Here is a 23,534-nt window from a genome sequence, read left to right on the forward strand (position 1 = left end):
ACATCTATAAAATCTTCCAAACTGGGAGTTTACGTACGCAGCCAACTGCCATTTTGACAACTCGGTCACCAAAGACCGGGCGCAGGTGCCGCAACACCATATCCTTGTCAAGCGCATGAACGCAAAACAAATCAATGTGCGAATCAAAGTAACCAGCGAAATCTAGTCCCGTGTACCCGAGAAGCGGTGTACAAAATACAAAATTTCCTTGCTGCAAAACCCTTCTCCGCGATGCTTTCGGTGTCCCGCGTTGCGGTCGGGAACGTGCGCTGCGTACAGCCGGCCTTAATGCGCATCCGAAAGCACGTTCTCGCTGGAGGTATGTAGCTGAACCACACCACACCACCCCACCGGGGGTGATAGGGGTGGCTGATGTAACCGTGTGTGTCGGTCGCAGTGAATTATTGATTTTTTCGTCCTGCAGGATTCACACAAACATTCGGCAGCCGGCGATGGATATCCGTAAAGGTAAATCAGGCCCTGCTGGCTAAAGAAACGGAACCGAACAGGCGAAGAAGGCAAACGTTGAAAGAGCGCGAAGCGGAATCGAACGAACCGTGCAGTTGTGTTGAGGAGGAAGGTCCAAATTCTAGTACGATCGTTACGCCATGTGACGAAAGCCGGAGGCTTCCGATGATGGGCGAGTTGATACAGTTTCCGAACGATCCGAGCCCTTATCCGGCACCTCCGAGGCGGCATATTCCGATCAATAGATTTTTCCAGGTTTCTAAATTTGAATTAATTCTTTTTACAAAACAAAGTTAAGCAAACTTTGAAAGGAACTGTTCCTTCAAACGAATACCTTTTTCTTTTGCCAGCCGAAAACGGTTCAAACAGTGCCGGATCCCGTACTTTCTTCCTGTGAAAAGTGCGAACGTGAAGAAGAAGAAGAAGAACACGTTGTGCAAGAGGTTTTTCAGACATTCGATAATTTATTGTCCACTTGTTTAACATCCCCAATTCGTTACACTAACCGTTCTGTTTTTGCCTTCTTTCGTAGCAAACGGAACAAAAAGCTATTGCCACTACGGGTGGACCAACCTGCCCGCCACCGCCACCACCGCCCCCGAAACCATCCTACACGGGTTACATACTCGGTGCGATCGCACTCACAGCCGGTGGCCTTGGCCTTGCGTACTACAACGGTCTCTTCGATGGACCGCCACCACCAACGCCCGTAGACGACACAAAGGAAGATGCAGACCGAAAGAAGCGCACCTATCCCGCTTCCTCCAAGGATCTTCCCAAGCACGTCCCTTATCTGCTAGTCGGTGGCGGAACGGCTAGTATTGCCGCGTTCCGTGCGATCCGTGTACACGACCCGAAAGCAAAGGTGATGATGATTACCAACGAGCTCGAAATGCCCTACATGCGTCCACCGCTCTCGAAGGAGCTGTGGTTTAACCCGACCGAAGCGGAGCCGCTCAAATTCCGCCAGTGGAACGGTAGCGAACGAAGCATCTTCTACGAGCCGAACGATTACTACATCGATCCGAGCAAGCTGAGCGACGCACCGAACGGGGGCGTGGCTGTGGCCCGCGGCTACGAAGTGCACCGGCTGGACGTGGTCAACCGGAAAGCGATCCTCACCGACGGTACGGAAATATCGTACGACAAGTGTTTGATCGCAACCGGAGCGCGGCCCAAGAATTTGCCCATCTTTGAATCGGCACCCCGGGCTGTGCGGGAACGTGTTACGCTCTTCAAGAGTGTGTACGATTTTGAGCAGCTCTCATCGCAGCTACAGGATGGCAACAGGGTAGCGATCGTGGGTGGTGGCTTCCTCGGGAGCGAGCTGGCCTGTGCACTTTCCAAGTCGGAACAAACGCGCAAGAAAAAGGTGGAAGTGTTTCAGCTGTTCCACGAGGGCGGCAATATGGCCAAGGTGCTGCCCGAGTATCTGAGCAGCTGGACGACGGAACGGTTGCGCGAAGAGGGCGTTAAGGTGTGGCCAAAGACGCAAGTGAAGGCGGTCGAAATGCAAGGCACGAAACTGAAGCTTACGCTCATGGATGACAGTGTGCTGCTGGTGGACCGGGTCATCGTTGCGGTCGGCTCGGAACCGAACACGGATCTGGCCAAAACGTCCGGGCTGGAGGTGGACAGCAAGAATGGAGGATTTTTGGTCGATGCCGAGCTGCGTGCCCGATCGAACGTGTTTGTGGCCGGGGATGCGGCCTGCTTCTACGATACAAAGTTCGGACGGCGAAGGGTAGAACATCACGATCATGCCATCGTTTCTGGACGGCTGGCGGGAGAGAATATGGTTGGACTAAGTGAGTAACGCGACATGAGAAACTGTTTGCAATTAAATATCATACTAATTCTTCCTCAAATTGTCCCCCTCGAAGATAAACCCTACACACATCAGAGCATGTTCTGGTCGGATCTTGGCCCTCGGATTAGCTACGAAGCGATCGGGCTAATTGATTCTTCCCTTCCAACGGTGGCCGTGTTTGCGAAACGAACGGCGGAGGAAATGTCCCGAGCGGCGGCGGCGGCAGCAGTAGCCGTTACCGCCGGCAGCACTGACTCGGAAAAGCTGCAGGCAGCCAACGCCAACGTGAATGTGGACGTGAAAAACGTGCCCGCTGCAGGAGAGCCAGCGAAGGAACAAAGCAAAGAACAGCAGGAGCCGGAAGATAGCTTCGACAAGGGTGTAATATTTTACGTACGAGATAAGAAGGTGGTCGGTCTGGTGCTGTGGAACGTGTTTAATCGTATGGGAACGGCGAGAAAGATTCTGGACCAGCATACCGAGTACGACGATCTCAATGAGGTGGCGAAACTTTTCAATCTGCACGATCGGCGCACGGAGAGCGAGGAGCTTGAAGCGGCGGAGCAATAGTCAGTATGGGAAGTTCTTTAACAGCCCACATTGAAGCGCCTGAAGGTCCGGTTGCGGGAGGGAAGGAAGTATTGTTAAAATCGAACAGTAGTGGACAAGCATTTGCGATAATAATGTACGGTTAAGCTTAAAGAAATACAAATTCCCGTGTTCACACCGATAGGCGTACATATTACATACATCTGATTAGCTTGTTTTATTGTTATCACTCTTATGCTACATTATTTTGGATAGGAATAGAAAGCACAGTCTTCAAACCCTTCGAACTAACACGCCTCAAGGGAACAATTACTTAAGCTTTGCTTCCGCACCAGCGTACTTGATCTCGTCGAACGCCTTACGTGCCCGCTTCAGCTCCTCGTTCATCGTCAGCAGATCCTTCACGCGAGCATACTTCCGCGAGTTCTTGCGCACCAGAAACACAATATCCTCGACCTGCACACGCCCAGTACGGCCGATTTCCATCGCTCGGTGTGTCATTTCGGTGATGAACTCGACTACCAAATCCTCCAGCAGGTCGACGCTTTCCGTGTACGGGTTCTGGTCGTCTCCGAAGCCGTACATCATGCAGCGCAGCTCCTTGCTGAAAAGGCGCTTACGACCGGACGAAGTCTCGATCTGCACCTCTCCAAGCTCGTCGTCTTCGAACTGTGTTGAGGAAAAGGCATTCCAAAAACAAACTGTTTATACATTAACCAATCGCAAGCGGAAATGTTCCATACGCTACCTCTGCCTGGTCGAATCCTTCTTCCGGTGGGTTAGCAGCCATGTTCGGAGGATTAATACACTTTCTAAATATCGAATAGTTTGTAGCGTTGCTATTAAAATGGAATCTCTTTATTTATAATTCTAGTGAACCGATAAAAAGCAAATCGCGAAGATTATTTTGTTTGTTCCTTTGACAGCTAGCTTCCGTTGAATGTTTTGACAGCGGCGGAAGAATTGGCTGCGTGCGTAAAAATATAATTTTTAACTGGCTGCGGTTAACGGATCAATCCTCCATCGGTTGATTGTCCTGAAATGGAAAAATAATAAATAATTTAAATTAACGCACAGTTTCTAGAAAAAAAAAAAAGAATCACACGAAACAATCGAAAGAATCTAAAAAACGAATACAAAACATAACCTAACAACGAACACTAGCTAAAACATGTTTAAAATACAATCCCAATCTCCAAGAAACTACATTTCAACACTTGGCACAAGACAACGAGACAAGCCCAAAGCTTTATCTACATCAATTTCATAAACTAACCAGTCCTCGGTACTGCATCAATCGATCTCAATGATCGTATCCTCGATTTCTATAACATGATCATCCCCCTCATCGTTATCATCCTCATCATCATACTCCTCCGATCCCTCTTCCGGGTCGGATTCACTCGTTTCCTCCGACCGTTTCACTTCGCGCACAGAATATTCACCGTCTTTCACTATCCGCGTGCTGTCTTCGCAGTAACCCGTACTTAAATCTTCCTCCGACTGGCTCAACGACCCAGACACGCCCGTATCGCTGGCCGATCGGTCCTCCCGCTCGCTCGACACAACCGACGGTTCGATATGCTTGGTAGAGGATAGCTTTGATGCTTCCAGATAATTGGCATTGAAACTTACATTCGTAGCATTGCAGATCGATTCGTCCAGACCATCCTCCGCGTCATGCAGCTGGCTCTCATCTTCATCGACAAAGCAGGAACTGTTAAACCGTTCGCTGAACCCTTTCCGGATGATAAAATTGCCCTTGGCATTATCCCGGAACTCGCACGCACCCTCGAACGTAAACTCTTCCCGCTCGATCGTGTTGTAATCGGCGTACACCTGTGACCCGCTCGTGCTTCGATCACCCGCTGCCTTCTGATCCTGCTGGACATCTTCGTTAAAGTCCTCGAGCAGCACGCCGTACTGTGAGCAGTGCGTTATGCTTGCCGATCGGAACACTATTTGACACTGATCGAGCGTCTCCAGCCCGGTCATACAGTGGCTAATGGTGCTGCCGATCAGATTGATCGTACAATCGTGATTGCTGTAGATGCCGGACGAAAACTCCTTGATCAGACACCGATCGAACGTGATCGTGCAGTTGCCGAAGATGACGATGCCCTGCTTGGTGCTGGAGGTTGGATCGCCCGTGAAGCAACAGTTGCGGAAGACGATGTTGCCCTTCTTGATAACCACCCCGGTGCGCACGTTCGAACAGTCGAGGCGGACGTTTTCCAGCGTAAAGTCCCCGTCGATGGTCAGCAGCACACTGTCGTCGTTTTTCGACACGATGGTAGGATTCAGCTTGCACGCTTGCTCAAAATCGTCAACAAAGGAGGCGCTGCTAACACCCCGGAACGATCCGCCACTGTTCAGGTACTCCAGGAACTTGATGTCCTGCCTGGTTCCGGGTGGAAGATAGATCGCACTATCCGGACTGCAGTGATCGAGCGCGTGCTGAAGAGAGTCGCACATTTTCACCGCAATCTTCGGATCCATCATCTCTTTGGCGCTCTGGAGGTAGGTCAGCTGCTCATCCATCGGTACTGCCTGCGTTACGATATACGCCATTGCTGAGTTGCCCTTGCTCTTTCCCGCACCGAAGCGAACCTTCTCGAAGACGCTGCGCCAGACGGGATTCTCCAGCACGTTGATTTCATTCTTGATCGTATTTAAGCGTAAGTTCAGCTGCAACAGCTCTCCCGACCGGCTATCCTTCAGGATGGAGGTATCATTGTCCTCCTCTTCCTCCTCCTGCCCCTCCTCCTCGCTCAGCTCCTGCTCGATAAACTCCCGCTTGCGCTGCACGTACCGCGCTTCCGCGAGCAATGCCAGCGCGTGGGAGGAAAGCTGCCGCGACATGGCCCTGTTCTTCAGATCGTGACAGAACCGGATGCGCGATTCCAGATGCTTCTCGATCCAGTTCTGCTCATCCTCCGTATCGGTGTCCCACGGCATCCAGAGATGCTGGTAGAAAAACCGCAGCTTATCGATACAGTCGGCCGTAATGTTGACGTTCAGGGCGGGGTTGTTCTGCTCGCGCAGCGGCCACAGCTCCTCCAGCTGCACCGTAAACTGCTCCTCCGGCAGATGCACATCATCGTCCAGGATGGCTTCGATGAGGAAGACGGCCTTCAGCTCGTCGAACAGTACCTGGTCCACGGTGCCCAGCACGACGAGCGGGTACTTTACGCCGAGCTGCTCGCATACCGGACGCGATGCTTTCCACAGCGCCTGCCAGCCGGTCGGCTCTACGGCCACCTCCACGAAATTGATCCATTCCGAGCGGATGGCGGATGCGGGAATGTTGGAACCGCCACCGTTCAGCACGTTGGTCGTCTCGAGCAGACGGGTCAGGAAACTTTTGTTAAACTCGTACACTTCCATCTTTGTGTTGTGATCGAATGGAGCGGAGCGGGTGAAAATCGTTGGACGGTTGCAGAGAATCGAAATTTTTGAAGCGATCCAGCTGTCTAGTGAATGCGGGGATGTAAACGGACAAAGGTTTGAATGACAGTGCGGTCAGTTTTGATGCCGCCATTTTTAAATAGAAATGCTGTGTTGCTTACTTATAAATTAATTTTTATGGTTATTTTAACATTTTAAAACATCAAAATCACCAGATATGCAACAAATTTGTGTTATGTGGTGTGAAAGAACAACAGGCATTGGGTAAGGATGGTTTTTTTTTGCAATCTTCATCAAGTCGATTGCTAGAATGAGCCAAACTGGTTCACCAAATGATAAACCAATTCCACACGTCGCACTATGGGCTTTCGGTATTGGTCAAAATATGAACAGTTGATTGCGTTTGTCATGATAGTTGTCACTTTTTATAAGAATCCCGGAGAGGCAGGACCGCAGTCGGTGTCGTCGCAGTCGGTTCGTTGAAATTTCATCAAGCCATCAAAGTGCGTTCCAAAACATCTCCATATCAGCAAAAACGATACCCTATTCGGAATAATTCACACTGCAAATGTGACGCTTGTTTGTGGTGTGTGTGCTCGAATGTGTTAAGTGGTTAATTTTATTTCGTTGCCGTGGCCATTGAGCTCTTGCGTGTGCAAACTACTCCGACAACAGTACCCAGAGTGTGTGTGACTAATTGTTATTCTTTGCCCCCCCCCGTTCTTCACCGCGAACATAATTCTTTTCCGACCTGCAAAAAGTGTCGTGTGCGCTTGTTTCCCATCATCGGGTGGAAAATTCAGCATAAATCCTCAAACTGCAATTTTTGCATTATACTGCTACGTGGTGTGGTTGTTTGTCCTCGGCAAAGTGTACATAGAAACCGGGGCCAAATGGAAGGGTTTATCGGTCCACTGTGTATGTGTGTGTGTGTGTGTGTGTGTGTGTGTGTGTGTGTGTGTGGAGTAGCGGTATTAGATATTGGTGAACGGCAGGCAGGGAAAAGGCTACAAAACGCGTAACACTCTTTTCCATTCACCTGTGAACTCATTTTGCCCGCGGGCTGGCGTATTCTAGGGGGATCGTCATCCAATTGTGGTGTCTCTTTCGAGGTTCGGGCTGATGCGCTCCCCTCCGGGGGTAGTGCGGAGCGCGTTGTGGAAGGTTATTTTTTGCGCAAATTAAATTATCACCTCTAATGCACCGTGCCGGGCGGTGGAGGACGCAACGCACCGCAAACCCGCACTAACCGTTGGTGTGTGTGTGTGTGTGTCTGTCCGGGTGAAACGAAAACACGATACCTTCACGAACTAAACGCGAAACAGTCGATTACATAAAAAAATGGTAAAGAAAAATCGCCACCGCGGCCGTGCTGCGTTTGCTTCAGGCGGGCGGGCACACAGCACTCGGCTGCGTTTAGTTTTCCAAACGCGCAGAAAAGCGCAAGCGAGCGGCTAATGTATTCGCCTAAAAATGATGGTCCATTTATTCCGCCACTGTTTCCTTTCTCGGAAAGTGCGCGAAGAACGTCTCAACGCAAAAAACGCAAAAAAGCCGCCAGCAGTTAGGAAGCCGCAGCAGCATATCTTATGCACGTGTGTGTGTGTGTGCGTGCATGTCGAAAGAAGCAAAGGAATGTTGTTCGAAAAAAAGCAACGAAACCAGAACTTCCCAAAATAAGGGCGAAGAAGAATTGGCTTGTGTGTAGTATCATCGGCATCGCTGGCATACGTACGTAAACGTGTGTGTTGGAGTTCCATCTCTTTCGTATACACGCCACGGCCCGCTAGACGGTGAACAGCATCTCACTCTCTCGCACGCGCATTGTTCCCGGGGGTTTTGTGTCATCCTGTCACGCAACAAGCGCGCCCCCGTGCGGAGAGTCTCGGGAATCAAACACACATATGTGTGCGACGGGAAGAGCAAAGAACGTGCCCGCGAACGTGAGTGAGAGCGAGAAAGCACATGAAATGGAATATAGAAGAAGGGAGATGAAATTCCAGTAGTCTCTCTCCCGATATGCGGGAAAAGCAAAGCAACAACAAAAAGTATGCAGCTGACCAACACGCGCGCACACACACACCCAATCGCAGAAAGCAACGCGGAGGGTGCGCGAAAGTGGGCATCCACCTTCGACCCCCTTCGTTTCTAATGCTCCCTTGCGTGCCACGAGGGGTGAAGGGATGATGGTGTTTACCTTTTTCGCCTTTGCCGAGGTCGTGGAGAAGTATTATTATTATTTATATTTTTGCAAGATTTTACGCTTCTTGCATATTATATGAAATTGGATGGAAGTGTTCGTGTGTTTCTCGATTACTAGAATTTCCCGTGATTAAGTTGTGGGTGGTTGATATTAGATTTACAATCGATCTTGGAAGACAGTTCAGTACTAATGTAGTCTTTAAACCATTCTTTATGCATTTTCTTACAGCAAGTGCAGTAAAATTATTCAGTGAAAGGTTTAGTGTAATTGGTGCAGCAAAAAAGCGATAGGCAGTGTGTGCCTGCCGGAGGGGAAAATAAACAAAAGTGTTTAGAAAATAATTTAACTTATTAGTGCAAAGTGAAGTGAGACGGAAGTTTTGTTGTCAAACAAGTGAAATAAGGTTTTGATAGCAATATTAATCAGGCGTGGAGGAGGCATTAACGTGTACGCGGGAGTGTGTCAAATCGTTCGTGCCGTGTAGTGGTGGAAATCAATTTTGCAAAAGAAATCACCGCCAACGTGGATTACTAGCACCAGCGCATATCGTCGTCAACTGGCATCGGGTAACCGCTTTCTGCTACCGTATCCAGCCGTATTGACGAGCCTTCGAACCTACACCCCGAAAAGGTAAGAACAGTATAGAGAGGAGGAGAACCAGCTCATCCCCCCCCCCCCATTTCAAGCATCCTTTTAGAGAAATGTCCTTGACTGTTTTGTTGAGATCAGTCGCCATTCATCGTCCTTACATAGCCAGTGAAAAACCACCCCTTTACTTCTAACCCCCACACACACACACAAACCCTCTCCAACTCACTGACTGACTGACAGCAACCCTGCAATATAGAGTGTGCACCTTTTCCTTCCTGCACGCGACCCACACAGTTTCTATGGCATCAGAGAAAGACGACAAAGAACGTGCTAAAAGGGCGCATTATTGTAACCTTGAACTTGGGAAGGAGAAAAATGTGTAGTTTTTATAGAGAAGATGCATTGTAATGGGAAGGATATTGCTGTTTTGAAAGGCCAGTTTTGTTAAAAGAGCTACAGCGTACAACATATTTTTCAGAAAAGAACAGTTAGAAAAATTAGATCATCTTCTATGGCCTCCCCGAACGCAACACACATTCCGGCCTCCCACACAGTTTGTGTATTTTTGGCTGCTTTTAAAAAGTTTGTTTTACTTTTTGGGAAGAACTTTGAATGTGTATTGGACGTTTAAACTCTCTAAAAATGAATTATATATGCCTGGAGTTGATCGAACTGAACGTGAGAACGCTATTCATCAGCGAAGGAAGAGCAAGGTAAGGTTCGGCAGGAATGCGCCGTCTCTCGAATACAGAACAGAAGTTCTTCTCTCCGACCTGGCAGAAGAAGTGATTTGACCCAGATACAAACGTGTTACGTAAATAGCTGCTCGTTGGTGTATCTTCCTGCTCTTCTCCCTCTTTCGGGAACAAGCCCCGAAATGTGTGCGTGTGGGGTAGGGCTACAACAAATACAGAGGGACCAAAAGTAAACACCCAAATGATGGCTGTTTTGCTATGCGCATTGATTGTGAGGAAGATTCCAATCCAATTCTGCATCACCGTGCGCTTTCCAATCGTGGTTTGACAACGTTGGATGACAACGAATATTAATAATAATGCAAATGAATTTTTAGATGAGAAAATGAATATTTTATTTCCTTTCTAAGTTGTTCGCATTCGAAACTAAATTTGTCGAAACAATTACTCTCTGTGATCGGCACGCTGGAACTCAAAAGTATTACTCCGGTGATATGTTGCTGGAAAGTCTCTGTTTGCTGAATTTCAAACTCATGCGGGGACCGTTTGATAACTGTCTCGGGCTGATAAGATAAGACAAATCAAAGTTTTTGTTGGCGGTGATGTATGTGCCCTAGGATGCTGATGGGGCTCGTTGACACTGAAATTAGTCAAACTGTCCACATCGTGTAAGCGTGGCTGTGTGTGGAGTGATGGCATGCGGGAAAGGAAAAACAGACTTTGCAATGAATCGCACGAACGGTAAACGAACGGCACCAAACACACAGTATTGTCAAACTGCCCCTGTCTGCTGTGTCTTTTTTCCGGTGGTTGGTTTCAGTTTGGTTGTGTGAAGTGTGTTTTGTGTGCCCATCTTCTAACACACACACACACACACACACACACACACACACACAAGTCATAAGAAAAGAGTCATTACGACGAGCTAGGAAGGTGTAGTAGCAGTCAGTTGCTCGATAAGGAGCGCCCGGCTCTTTGAGTTCTTTGCTTAACAATCCATACCGAAACACACACACACTCGTCGTGGCGCTGTTGGATGCGCGCGTGTATGTGACTTGCGCAAAAAGATTATCTTTCCTGACTGACGACACTGACATCATTAATCATCTGCTTCAAGGGGACTCGGAGCAGCTCAACGGTCGAACGCGAACGAAGTGGAAGAATCCAACCTACATTTGGCATGCACATGTGGGGTGTGTGAGTGGCTGGTTTCGTTGCCGGGTTGTACCAATTATATATTTTGCGAACTGAAGCTTAAATGGGTTTCCGGCGTCGACTTTTTTGCAGAGAGAGAGACAGAGGGATGTAAGGACTGCGAGAGAAGGTGGGCGATAGTGGAAGAACAATGTGTCTTCTTCCATTAGGGGTGTTTGTTTTGGGGTAGAAGTTCTGGTTGGGCGAGGTTGCATATTTGTGTCCATATTTGCGGGGACGGAATGTGACAACGAGACGAAAAAGTTTACAAAAAGAGAGTAACAAATTCCTTTCATTTAAGGAGCATTCTTTTGACAATCAGTGATGTTACTGATGACTTCTTGCAGCTACATTGTAGCTTCGAAATCAAAATCTCTGTGAGTATTTTACACGTTTCCTTTCTCCCCGAAGAGAAGATTGATTGATCGTGGCTGAATATTCACAGATAGGCAGGGGGAAAACAAAACAAACCTGAACCACACGTCCAAACAAACATGAAGAGGCCTTCGAGCTCTAAACAATAACAATCTCACCCCGTGTGCGCTGGCCGACCGGTCCGGTTTAAGTGGCCCACGGAGTCAACGTCCAAATCGCTAGAAATGCAAAGCCTTAACTTTTCGGCATTCTCATTAGCGGATACCTCTGATCTTTCTCGCTCGTGGGGCGGTTAGATATAGGAAAGGAAAGGAAACCCTCGAACGAGCACGACGAGAGAAAGAACGAAGAATAACTCAATGTTCCGCATTTTCATCCCTGTCCCCTAACAAACGGCGGACGGTGAACCGAATCGATTGGCTAGCTCGTTCGTTCGTTTGCTGCTCATCGTCGTCATCGTGTGTAATGTGGAATGCTGTTGTGGCCAGCGTTTTCGATTATTCGGACTCCCATCGAAGGTTTGCTAGAATGTAGTGGGGGAGGGAGAGTGTAAGGCTTGTTAAAGAGCTCTTCTAAGCGCTTAACGATCGCCGTCGATAGCGGATCGAAGAAGCTAACGGGAAAGTAGCGTTTCCCGAAAGAATTCTGCTGCCTCCCTCTTGGCTGTAGTTCGGAGGGTGTTTGTGTGATCACACAGGCGGGTGATGGCTTGATTTTTCTTATTTTTTGTCGTTTTTCAAAATTGGAAGGATTGAATGGTGGCGGCATCTGCAAATCAATTTGTTTTGTGGTATTTTTGTGTTGTGATTCACGAAAAGATTAAGATAAACCGCAGAGTTAAAATCAACCTCAATAACTATCGTTCCTCATTCCTGCAAACAGGTCGTCAGACTAGGCCTAATGTTGGTAGGCCTAATGTACTGCAGTTCTGCGTTCAAACCCAATAATGACCGTAAGGTTGGACCATCATTTGGTCATTTTGTTTTCTACCTCTGTAAGTTCATCCTATATTATTCTCATTTATACGTGAAAGATACCTTTATAAGTCTTTCCAAATGAAAAAAAGTGTAAATTCTGCTAGTATTTGTGTGATGCGCTTAAACAAATGCAAAGATGAGATAATCACGACCTCGTTGAGGCAGGTGTTTTGGAAGATCAGTTCCGTGTGATCTTCAAGCAGTAGTAGTACAGTGAGTAAGGTGTATAGAGCTTCTCTCTTGCCCTTCCTAACAGCACATTTGCGGTGATGATTTATGGTAATTTTGTTTCAACCAAACCAACTACAGATCTGGCACTGTATCTGGTTTTGTTCAAGCGTTGTATTCCGAGACACGGGGTAATATTATAACGTTGTGCTGTGTGTGTGTGGCGTTACTGACCGGTTAGTTATCTTCCATTTAGCGATCCTTGCGTAATCGCGTTCGTTCTGCAACGTAGCAGCAGCAGCAGCATCCCCTCACGCGATGTTTACGTGGTTCGTTCTCGATCATCACCTGAACGCTAGATTTGGCACGTCCGATCGAGCGTTGTGTACGGGCGGAAGTGTCTCTCTTTCTCTTTCGTGGGTTCTTTTTCACTTCATTGGACAACCCAGTCGAAACGAGATACGTGTGAAAGGCTGTGAAAAGCGATTATATATAACCCGTTCGGAGGGAAGAACACAAAAGATAGGAGACCCGAACGACGAACCATCGTTAATGTGGATTCATTCATTCTTTCGTTCTGTGTTCCGTATTTGTTCCGTAAGGAGGATATGTCTCTGTGGGAGGCTGGGAAAACGGGGTGGCCTGACCTGGGGTGGACCACAACCGGTGGAGAGTGGGTTTGGGGAATCGCAGAAGCAGCATAACGGCGAAGGTGGTGTGAAGGTTAATGTCCAGCATGGAATGTCCCGATCGGGAATGGTGGTGTTGGTATTGGTGCGTCATTTTTTGGAGCTTTGCTGCTGTCGAAGTTCTGTGAGGGATTGAACCTTCCACGTTGTGCACGTTGCTTTGGAAGGACCGGTTATCGGGGACGACGATGTAAAACATCCACGTACGAAAGTCAATCACAGCTCTCGCACCCGGGGTTACTCGTATCTGTGGAATGCAATTCGCCACGACAAATTTTGTCCACGGAAAGGGCTTTTGTTTTGCACAAAACCTATACTGCAGGTATCCTATCTGCCTATCTGCCTTCAACAAAGTGCCATTTTTATGAACACCAAGTACCACGTTATGATCATCCGGAACATCCGTTCCTACCGGCCGAAACAGAGAGAGAGAGGTTCTTCAAGGTGCCCTGATGATATCTTATCGTGTGAGTAAATATGTTCTACGACACAGGAATACAACTCCACTAGAATCCACCTCCTTGTCCGCAATGCGTCGACACAGCAAGTCCCATGTGTGTGTGTGTTGGCTTACGCAAGCCTCTCTGATAGTCTTTTCCCCACTTGTTTTACGTTATATTTGTAGTGTCCTCCGATAAGCGAAAGCTGGTCGGCAAAGATAACAATGTGGGACAAAGTAGGATCAATTGAGTAGTTCGTTTTTGGGGCGAGAAATATCCAACCAGTTTGTCTATAGAACTGTAACTTTGGGGTATAAGGAATGGATGCAGGATAAGGGTGAAATCTAGTTTTATTTTGCATCGAGTGAATTGTTATGAATTTGCTAATTTGCACCTTAAAGCTATTGAATTTTAGTAATTATGCAAATATTTTATTTGCATGCATTTGGGTCACTCCAGTTTACCGTTTCAATCATTGTTGTATAGACTAGTTTTGGTATTATTATTTAAATAGTGTTCCTTCTTTTCCGAAAGGTTCTTATCGTCTGCTTTTGAGACATTTCCACCGTTTCTCTCCCGTTTGATTCGCTCAATATGCAAGAAGACATGGATCGAAAGGCATCCCGCAGCTAGTTGGCATTTGTGCTTTGAAAGCTCTAGCCTTCCGCTGGTCATGTTGCTCCAGTTTGCTCCCTACTCTCCCCACATCCACACATCAACCACCACACGATCGGCTTCCAATCAACGAACCATTGCGACATCATAATTGCTGCGGATTGTCAAATCCAATTAGAGACGGAACTGTCATATGAGCCCGGCCGCAGGTGTGTGTGTGTGTGTATGTAGTTGCCAAGTTAGTTGCAGGTAATGCGAGTTCTTGGCCTGCTCCACGACACCGGCACTAATACGATTGTCCGTCCAGAGCATTATCGACGGGGTGTGGGTGTGGTGCCGGTTGCTTTCGTTCGGTTTTCGAGGAAATGCGTTTGTCCTGCATGTTTTGGTTGTATCTATTTCTCGATCCCGAGATCCTCTAGAACCCATTGGGATGGGGAGGATATGCCAACTGGGTTTTTAAGCTTTATCGATCCAGTTCGATGTGATATTGAGGCGAATGAGCGGAGATCAGATTACACTGTTAAACATTAGATCAGGTCTCCCTTTTTGTAAGGTAATAATAAACTCATTCCATTGTAAGTCAATCGAAGCCGGAAATTGTATGCTTATTTGAGCTTAGTACAAGTTGCATTTGGGTTTCTCCGGAAGTTCTTGTTTTACACTCTGAAATCTTGGCGTCGAAATAAGCAGTAAGCTCTTGGTAAAAGAGCATATGTTCACTATGAATTTGAATTTGATCCATCGAGTAGATAAAACATGAATAATTGCTTTCAATTCCAAATGTACGACTTGTCGTGGCTAGCCGCACAGAGCTCTGTGTGTTTGACTTTTCGTGCTGGGGGATTAAGGGGCTTGTCATCCAGATCGTTACCGCTGGTGTGGTATGTGGTGGTCTCCACAACACAATCGAATTTGCCAACGAAAAGAGCCTCAGAATTCCATCTCAGATCACATCGAGCTACTTACGAACTTCGCTTGAAGCCTGTTTGACGCTGAAGTGAAGTAATCCGTTTCTTGAGAGAGGGCCGTTTGATGTTTGAAGCAATGGGACAAACAACACTCTCACAATAAAAGCAAACTCTGGTCGGATTGTACCATTTAAACCAACTGTATGACTGCCGTGCACCACCAGACTTGTATTGTTCCCATGACTTGTTTAATGCAGCTTGTGTTTCATGGCTCTCCGGAGTGTGTTTGAGGAGAGAAAGAGTGGGGATACTTGATTCAAAGTTTAAGCATTTGTCTAAATACTCAAACGATTTGCAGACAGTAGACCGGCGCTATACTACTGCCCTTTCGATTGCTCGTACAGTTTCCTTCCAATTGTGAGCAGAAATGCGTCTTGTGTACACACTACGGTTGATTAATTCTTTTTCTCAACAATGCTGACGAAGGAGGGTTGCGTTTAGCAAGCATTTCCACCAAAAATTACAAACTGTTTAGAGAAAGGACTGACGATTGATTTTTAGAGCGATTTTGCTGGTGCTGTACCTCGTTTTTAATGTACACATTTCGATTGTGCTTAGTGGTTTTGCCAAACTGCAGATAAGAACATGTAAATGTTTACCTTTTTTTTAATTAGTGTGGGATAGGGCAATAAAACATTGTCTGGAATGCTGTGCGTCATTTGGGCTTTCGGTTTGTTTTAATGTTTGTTTGATAATGTTTAAAGGGTGAAGTAGAGCGGAGTTGCTGAAGCAGTTCATTCCAATAAGTTATAGATTTAGGTTGGGTGTGGCTTCATAATCATAAAAGTTGAAGTATGCTCACTACATCAAGCTGTTGGGTTGGAACTAGATTTGTTCATTTTTATCAACCCGCTGCCAGCATTTCGGCTTTATCATTAAAGGTTTGCCTTGAGTCGGCGGGCATTGCTTATCGAAGCGATACGCGCTGCAAGGCCCTGATTTTGTGCCGGCTTTGCAGTCTAAATATTGATTGGTTTGGAAAATTACCGATTTGATGGACGTCAATCAAACATAGAAATGATCGGGTGAAATAAACGATTTAACTTACATTAGAAGACACTTCACGGGTTGGCTCCATACAATAAACTCCACTCTAGGGTTTGTTCCATAACTCGATCGAGAGAATTCCAAAAAACTCAAATCCTCAATTACTCAATTTAAACGACCGCGTGCATGAGCAAACCTTCGTAGAGGACGACGTGTATGTTGACGTAAATGACGTTAGCGAAACATTACACAAAAAGTAAGCAAACTCACATTATTTTCTGTTTGTTCCAAGCGAGGCCGGCTACTTACCCCTAAAAGGGGGCACTGCATTTTGTTTGGTTTGCGGCAGTGTGTAGTGTGTCTGTGGCCGCGGAAGATTACGTAGCAGCTAAAGATATTTGTCTTATGTATTTGAGATGTGCATTGCATGATTTGAAATGCGCCCTCCCCTAGTTACGGACGCGCAATGGGCGTCAACCGTTAGGACTGGCTTTAATTAATCGTTTGAAAGGTTTGTTGGTGAGAGCTTTATAAATTATTAATAGGACTAAAAGTAGGGTAAAATCATGCGCATCCCTTCTCTCCCTGATATTGATATTCGGGAAGATGCACGTTCCCTCGCGAAGTAAAGTAAAGTAAAGCAAAAAAAAAAGCTACTGAACAGATGAAACAACTGCGTGATGCAAACTGGTACAAATCAATCCAAGTAGCTGGTAGTAACACCCATACCCACACACCGTTTCGATGTTTGCTCAACACCTTGCTCAACAATGTGTGTTCCCTGTTGCTGATATGGATGTGGAAACGGCCAGCAATCTTTTACTGCTATGGATTAGTACCTAATGGGGGAGCGGGTGGAACTAGCCAGACGAGCGATCATGTATCTGTGAGTCTGTGATTGCATTCGTATCCGAACTTACACATATTGTGGCGCTTAATGTGGGAAAAAAATGGAAAATTCACTTTTCCCCATCCGCTCCGGACGGTGTTGTTGCTAACAAGTTGCTGCTGTTGCTGCTGTTGCTGCTGACGGGTTGGTTTGGTGAGTGAGTAATCAATGGGTGGGTAAATCTCAGTAACGTTTTCCCTTAACTACTATTGTCACCACACCCTTACCCACACTTGGAGAGGAAGTTTATCTGCATTTTGTCTGCCATTTTAATTAAATGTTAGCTGTGGGAAGTTTACGTTTGTTTAGAGAGCGAGAACAAGAGATAGAGGGGGTGAAACTACAGCTGCATTGCGTTATCGCGTATCGAAAAGGGTTTGTAGTTTGTTGTATGTGTGTGCGTGTGTGTTGTCCAGCAGAGCGACACAAAAATATATTGGAGTTGAAGTTTAAATACACAAATCATCATCATCATCATCGCCTTCGCCGCCGTTGCGGAGTGCCCTTGCCCACACGGTGGCATTAATGATACAATTATGAAGATTTATTCCATTCTTCGGGTCGCTGAAAACGTGCGTATGTACGTGCGTGCCAGATGTTAGCGTGTGCATACGGAGAGTCAGTTTAAATGGGAACCCACGGCAAGTAGAGAGATATTCGTAGCGTGCCTCAAGGAAGAAGGCCCCACACACACACACACACACAAATTAAGTCTGATCGGTCCGAAGCTGACAGTCTGCCAGCACAACGCTTGGCTCGCGCAAAGGACCAAGTTTTGGTGTAAATGAATTTACATGGTGTTACCACGCCTGCCCTCCTTCTCTCGGTCTGTTGCAAACATATTCGTTTTAATGAATATTTCAAAGTAGATTCTCGTTAGCGGACAGGTTCAAGGTGAGTTCTAGCTTGAAAAGGCGTTAAATGGAAATTAATAACATCCTTTACAACCTTTACTCACCTTAAAGCGACGGGTAGATCAGTATGTCGTGGTGAAGAAAGAGCATGTTATTATTTTGTAACCAAATTTTCGTCTGTGCTTGTTTGATGTGAAATTTTTCGACTTTGGGCCTAAAGTTAATTTCTTGCAACAATTTTTTGCATGGAACTACAGATCAAGCAACACAGATAGCAGCGGCACCAGCACCGAAACAATGTCCTTTTGTAGGTTCATCCAGACCATGGGAAAGGAACGACTCGAAAAAGGAGGGGGAGGTAATTGTATCAAACAATCGAATCTGGGCCAAGCGGACAACAACCTCCTGCCACCGTCTAGAAGGGGAACCGATTTTGCAAAGACTGTGTTGTCTCGTGCCACTTGCACTTTGCATCATTGAAGAATACGGTTCTGTGTTGCCATCGCACCCAGCTCCCAGGCTATAGAGAAGTGGACCCTAGAACTGCAATGTGTAAGGTGAGCGACCTCTCTGCGTATGTTACGGCGTATGTTGATTGCCACTGATAAAAAAGGCCAGTTTATACGCACGGCCATCATTGCTGTGGATTAACACATGTTCTTCGTCTCGAAGGTGATGAAATTGAAAACAACGGGGGATGCTTCTACTTCATGCATTTGAGTACTTCAGAGTGCGATAAAAATGACACATAGGAGTGTGTTCCTGCCGTTTTGCAACTTTTACATTCCCTTCGAATTACTTTAAGCTCGTGTAACTGTCAGCGGAAGACAGCAGCGTTCGGTTGTTTATTTAACTTCCACACGACGCCGCACGATAAAGTGAGAGTGAAACTTCGCCAAAAGCATTTCACTTTCGTCGACGGATTCCATTCCTTCGCTCTGGGATATTTTTAACACTTCAACGGTCCCGTGTGCGCGACGGGATCCTCTTGATCGCTGGACACCGGCTCTCCTCTGCTTTGGGTCAAGTCAACAACTTTGCTTTACATTCGATGCATTTTCGATTCGACATTACCACAACAGATCTGGGGGAACCGTTGGAGGAGGACACACGACGACGTAAGTGCCGGCGATGAGATGATACCGGTTTGTGAATTTATTTTATTGCGCTGCCGAGCGGTCCAAATTCGTGTGCGACGTGTGTGGAATAATATTAGCCTTTGCTCACTTTCAGCTCCTCTTCCGACGACCGCCGGGTTTATACTTGCATTTCTCGCTGTTCGAGGAAGCTTATGTCGAATGTGTTTATCATGTGGAGAGGATCGTGCCAGTTGGGAGGGAAATTTGCGTGCAAATTAGCAAACGAATTTTCTAATCGCTTTCGATTTGCTAATCTTTCTCCTCCGAGGCTTTGCAAATTCCACATATATGTGTGCTCAAATGTATGCTGGGCTGTGGTGGAACTGATCTGTCGATTGTGAGTGAGTGCATAGATTGCAGGATAAGTGGAGTTGGGATATTTAGTGCAACAGGTGGCAAGCGAGCTGCTGCGCTGGGACACAAGAGGGTGTGGCTGTGTGCGTAAAGCGGATCGCGCCAAAACCAGTTAAGTTGAGGCAACACTTGCCGATTTCGACGGCATTGGGAACAGCTCCCCAAACACAGCTCTCTGGCTGGATGGCTGGAGCGGAATCGGAATAAGATTTGGAAGCAATTTCGAAAATCGAAAGTTTTTGACTTTCTGCCAACAAATGGCTCCAGAGGACTGTGTGAGGTTTTGTGCCAATGTATGGCGGGATTGGCATTCCAATTACTCTCTCCTTTAGCCAGACAAATTTACACAGATTGCACTGGGAGCAATGACACATAGACCCCGGTACCATTACCAGGGCGTGTGTTTGTGACACGTGGATTGAGTAATTAAATTGCAATATTGAAGCTGAAATGACACTCGCCTGTATGAACAGGCCGCACTTCTCCCTTCTTTAGAGACACTGTGCCAGGCATTGCAAATTTTGGATGAGCTTTTCCTTTTGCGTATGCATAAGCACGTCGAGTAGGCTAGGAGAGACATTACGCACAATCCGATTACGCACGGTTGTGCCTTTGGTCATCGATTAGCTCTGAGCTGGAATGCATAACCACGCCAACACAAGTGCAAGTGAAATAAACCCCTTTGCCTGTCTGCCTGCCTGCCTGCCTTGTGATCATTTATTTGTGGTGTACCGGAGGGGAGAGAGAGAGCGCAAGCGTCATGTGGGCTGAATGCGAAATCAATCAGCAAAAATATCATTATGGAACACCACGTACACACTTACACACAAACGTAAAGGAAAGGGACACGAGTGCGATTTTTATGTGATTGTACATGATTAAAGCGGTGCATTCGCGCGCGGTACGAAACGCGCGGTGCAGACAGTTGACATAATACGTTTTGCGCGCAGCCCCAATACGCAAGCCAGCGCCACATGCAGTTTGACATGGTTTGCGCATGCAGCGTGTGTTTTTAGTGCATAATATCGGGCGCGGAACGCCAGAAAATGTCAGACCCATCAAACAGCAAGTGACTTTTAGATTTCTTAACGGGGCACAAATTCCAATGCCCCGATATATATATATATAAAAAAGGCAAACACGTTCTTAAGGCATTAATATTTAATTAACCCACATGAAATGGTGTTTGTGTGTGGTTCCATTTTCGGAGGCATTTTATTTGAATTTTGCACGCCTGTGTACGCTGAACTAGTCCAGAGATAGAGAGAGAGAGAGAAACAAGATGTTGTTGATATTAACGATTCTACAACTTTTCAATTCTTGAAGTGGTTAGAATAAGGATAGCAAAAATCATTCCAATTTATTGTTTTTTTTTAACAAAGTACAACCCATGCTCTTAGACATTTGCAAAGTAGGAAATGTAATGTTGCGAATATAAAAAAAGACTTGTACCTCCAACCCAAACGCCTTCAAGCGCATCATCTTGACAGTGACGATGTGTTTATTCCCAGCCACCCTGAAGGTTAATGGCGTGTGCTTATGTGAGGTAAAGCCACAAACGACGAGTGTCTTTTGGCGGAGAAACGATGCGTCGCGCTCTCCGGGTGTGACGACGACGATGGTGGCGCAAATGATGATGACAACCGGCGATGAACTTGACGATGGCCGATTAAGGATAGAGAGTAACGGAAGTGCAAAGTTAAAATTTTACGTGGAGGAGGAAGGTAAAGAGTGATTCAACGTGAATCATAAAAACGGGGAGGAATAGACGAGACTCATTTACATTTTTGGGTATGCATAAAGTGGTATGAAAATTGCAATAAATCTCGAGCTGTGAAAAGTTTCACCCGAGCGCGCGCGCGCGATTCGGTTAGCTAATGGAATGATGATCGATTGGACATAATAAACGCTGCGCAGGGGGGAATCAATTCCAATCACAGCAAACACGATCGCGCAAATAAAAACGAATCTTCGAAAGGAAAGCAGCAAAAAGCGTATGTACTAATCAAAGAGGAAAAGTGCATCTACTGAGTGGACCGGGGCGGGTGTTGGACGCGCCCCGGCGCCCTGTTCATTGAACTCCCTATCCAAATGTATAGTCCGTTGGTGGGTTGCAGGTGCGATCTTTGCTATTTGGTGAACATTTTTAACGTAGTTTCTTCGCCACATGGTGGGTGCATTTTACTCCCACGTGTACATAGTGTGCGCTGCAGCTCTTCACCAAACCAGCTGATGCTTCATGCGGACCATAGTGGGCTCTACTTTCGATTTCGTAAAAATTATTTGTTTTGCTGCCACCACCTTCTCTCTCTCTTCCATGACCGGCTTCTTGCTGCAGTACTCTTGGCCGTGGGGGGATTGTTTGATCGAATGGAGAAGCTTATCCTTTCCCTCTCACATTCCCAACCGTGCTACCGTTAGGTGGCTGTATTTGATTTTCTTTTTATTTTCACACTCTTTTCTTCTGTACCCGTTAAGCGGGTGAAAAAATGTGCGGAAAGCAAACGTGCTGGCGGGCGGGCGGGCTGGCTGGGCTGGCCGGGTCTTAAATGGCTCGATCGGATGAATCTATCAGCGGCGCGGGTTTTTGATGGATTCGGATGGAACGGATCAGATTGATCCACCCAGCCGGCAAACGAACGGATGGATAGGCTTGCCAAAAAGGAAAACAAAATCGGTGGCTGATGATGATGATCTGCTCGTTGTCGGGTAATTATTTCACGATGCCTGCCTCTATATGATGTACTGTCTGTGTACCACCTAACCCACCCGACCAACCGTGGCTGTGGTTGTGAGTGTGTGCGAAGTTTGTGTAGGCCAAGATCAGCTGACTTTTTCACTGTTTTTAATTTATATTTCGAACCAAGCAGAGAGAGGTTATATTTTCCTACCTGCCTTCGTACAACCACGCTGCCAATGGAGTTTGGTGTTGCCGTCCCCTCCAGACTATAGAGAGAGAGAGGGAGAGAGAGAGGGAACACGTAGGGGGAGGTTCAAATATTTGCTGAGGAAATTGGTAAAGAAAAGATGAGTTTTCATGATGATGGTGATGAAAGTTCCGCACGGGAAAGAGAGTTTTCGCTAGCGTTTTCGCTTTTTAAGAGCTTTTTTGTCTCATCACTTTCGTTGGTTTTGGTTTTTTTGTTATTATTGTTGCGGTACAGCCAGTATATACTGTAAATAGAGCGAAAAGGGGGGAAAATTCGTGTCCATTTTGTCATGATTATGGATAGGATTGCTCGGTTTCTTGGCTAGGCACTGGGTAGATACAAAGAAATGACTTACTTATAAAAAGTAAGATTTATAACATCTAAAAGTAAAAATGCCTCTCCTCTTGAGTTGGTATAAAACGATTCAATAAAATCTACATTTAATGACACATTGACATTTTTTAATTATAGTTTTTTTTTCTTCTTTTATATCTTTACAGGTAAATTGAACGAAATCAATAAGCATCTAAATGGAAGTAGTTGGTGTGAATTAGGTACATTTTTCTTAAAAAAGTTTAAATGCATTTGGGAACTTGCAACTAATCTAATCGCTACTGGTTCAATTTCACACGCAATGATTAGTCATGTGTGCGTTTGTGTTTTATATTATCAATTGATGTACCATAAATACAAATGCGTTTTTAAGAATCGCCACCACGCTGGTCTTTCAGCTACGAAAGCATTACTAACGATAAGATTAACCGACCATGATAAAGCTTTGATGGAAGTGATGATCGTTGATGATATCCATCGACTGTGAGTGATGATCGTTGATGAGGTAATCGTTTAGCTCTGGCACCTTGCGCTAGCATCATTTTCCCTCCCCCGAGCTTCGATGTTCGTGCTGCGAGTGGTGAATGCACCTGGTGCATGTGTATGAGTGTTGTGTGCTGTGATATCTTCGAATGCTTGCCACGCGTCGTATAAATCCAAGGCGAGAAGATGGACTTATAAATGTTTGTCATTTCGTTTTGCAACATTTAACTCGCGAGCGAAGAGTGCAGCTGACCGTGGCCCTTAACTGCTGTCTCTTGAATCTTATCGCACGGGACACAATGGCGCGATGGCGTGGTGGTGGTGGTTGAGGGGTTTTGCCGTGTTGCGATATCGTTTCCTCTCCGTTTGTCTGCCGCCCTTGCGCGCGATGTCGTGTCCGATAGAGTAGACT

The 23,534-nt window shown here is 46.4% G+C and overlaps 4 protein-coding genes across 6 annotated transcripts in view; 2 read left to right on the forward strand and 2 right to left on the reverse strand.

Moving 5' to 3' along the window:
• The first annotated feature begins 89 nt into the window (after positions 1-89).
• Positions 90-3,027, forward strand: LOC121596816 (apoptosis-inducing factor 1, mitochondrial). 2 transcript variants are annotated; one of them, XM_041922089.1, is made up of 5 exons: positions 90-319; positions 425-723; positions 819-911; positions 1,001-2,276; positions 2,352-3,027. In XM_041922089.1, exons 1-5 carry the CDS (start codon positions 232-234, stop codon positions 2,846-2,848), a joined length of 2,253 nt encoding a protein of 750 aa, XP_041778023.1. In that variant the 5' UTR covers positions 90-231; the 3' UTR covers positions 2,849-3,027. The 2 variants fall into 2 exon arrangements, with proteins under 2 accessions (XP_041778023.1, XP_041778024.1); XM_041922090.1 differs by lacking the exon at positions 819-911 and having other exon boundaries at positions 91-319; positions 425-468.
• A 109-nt stretch (positions 3,028-3,136) lies between these two features.
• LOC121595417 (transcription initiation factor TFIID subunit 13) lies at positions 3,137-3,617 on the reverse strand. Its single transcript, XM_041919381.1, has 2 exons — positions 3,576-3,617; positions 3,137-3,496 (listed from the first exon to the last, which is right to left on the reverse strand). The coding sequence occupies exons 1-2, from the start codon at positions 3,615-3,617 to the stop codon at positions 3,137-3,139; spliced, it is 402 nt and encodes a 133-aa protein (XP_041775315.1).
• On the reverse strand, positions 3,617-6,289 carry LOC121596818 (protein nessun dorma). Its single transcript, XM_041922092.1, has 2 exons — positions 4,463-6,289; positions 3,617-3,863 (listed from the first exon to the last, which is right to left on the reverse strand). Exons 1-2 carry the CDS (start codon positions 6,212-6,214, stop codon positions 3,840-3,842), a joined length of 1,776 nt encoding a protein of 591 aa, XP_041778026.1. The 5' UTR covers positions 6,215-6,289; the 3' UTR covers positions 3,617-3,839.
• Positions 6,290-6,662: 373 nt separating this feature from the next.
• The window catches only part of LOC121596702 (protein kinase C and casein kinase II substrate protein 3), a 34,660-nt gene continuing 17,788 nt past the window's right edge, over positions 6,663-23,534 (forward strand). For both annotated transcript variants that reach the window (XM_041921884.1, XM_041921885.1), the window contains exons 1-2: positions 6,663-6,821; positions 8,667-9,068. The gene's annotated coding sequence lies outside the window, so the exon portion shown is untranslated. The remainder of the gene's footprint in view (positions 6,822-8,666; positions 9,069-23,534) is intronic.

Source organism: Anopheles merus, chromosome 3R (genome assembly GCF_017562075.2).
Source record: "Anopheles merus strain MAF chromosome 3R, AmerM5.1, whole genome shotgun sequence".
NCBI classification, from domain to species: Eukaryota; Metazoa; Arthropoda; class Insecta; order Diptera; family Culicidae; genus Anopheles; species Anopheles merus.

Bases quoted from the DNA above. Each gene is read 5' to 3' on its own strand.
- LOC121596816 (XM_041922089.1), top strand. From the start codon at position 232: ATGCTTTCGGTGTCCCGCGTTGCGGTCGGGAACGTGCGCTGCGTACAG. The intron at 912-1,000 runs GTTTTTCAGACA...CTTCTTTCGTAG, and splicing joins AAGAACACGTTGTGCAAGAG to CAAACGGAACAAAAAGCTAT. The intron at 2,277-2,351 runs GTGAGTAACGCG...TCCCCCTCGAAG, and splicing joins AGAGAATATGGTTGGACTAA to ATAAACCCTACACACATCAG.
- LOC121596818 (XM_041922092.1), bottom strand. From the start codon at position 6,214: ATGGAAGTGTACGAGTTTAACAAAAGTTTCCTGACCCGTCTGCTCGAG. The intron at 3,864-4,462 runs GTAAGTTTCAAT...TTTCCATTTCAG, and splicing joins CGATCTGCAATGCTACGAAT to GACAATCAACCGATGGAGGA.
- LOC121595417 (XM_041919381.1), bottom strand. From the start codon at position 3,617: ATGGCTGCTAACCCACCGGAAGAAGGATTCGACCAGGCAGAG. The intron at 3,497-3,575 runs GTAGCGTATGGA...TCCTCAACACAG, and splicing joins AAGGATTCGACCAGGCAGAG to TTCGAAGACGACGAGCTTGG.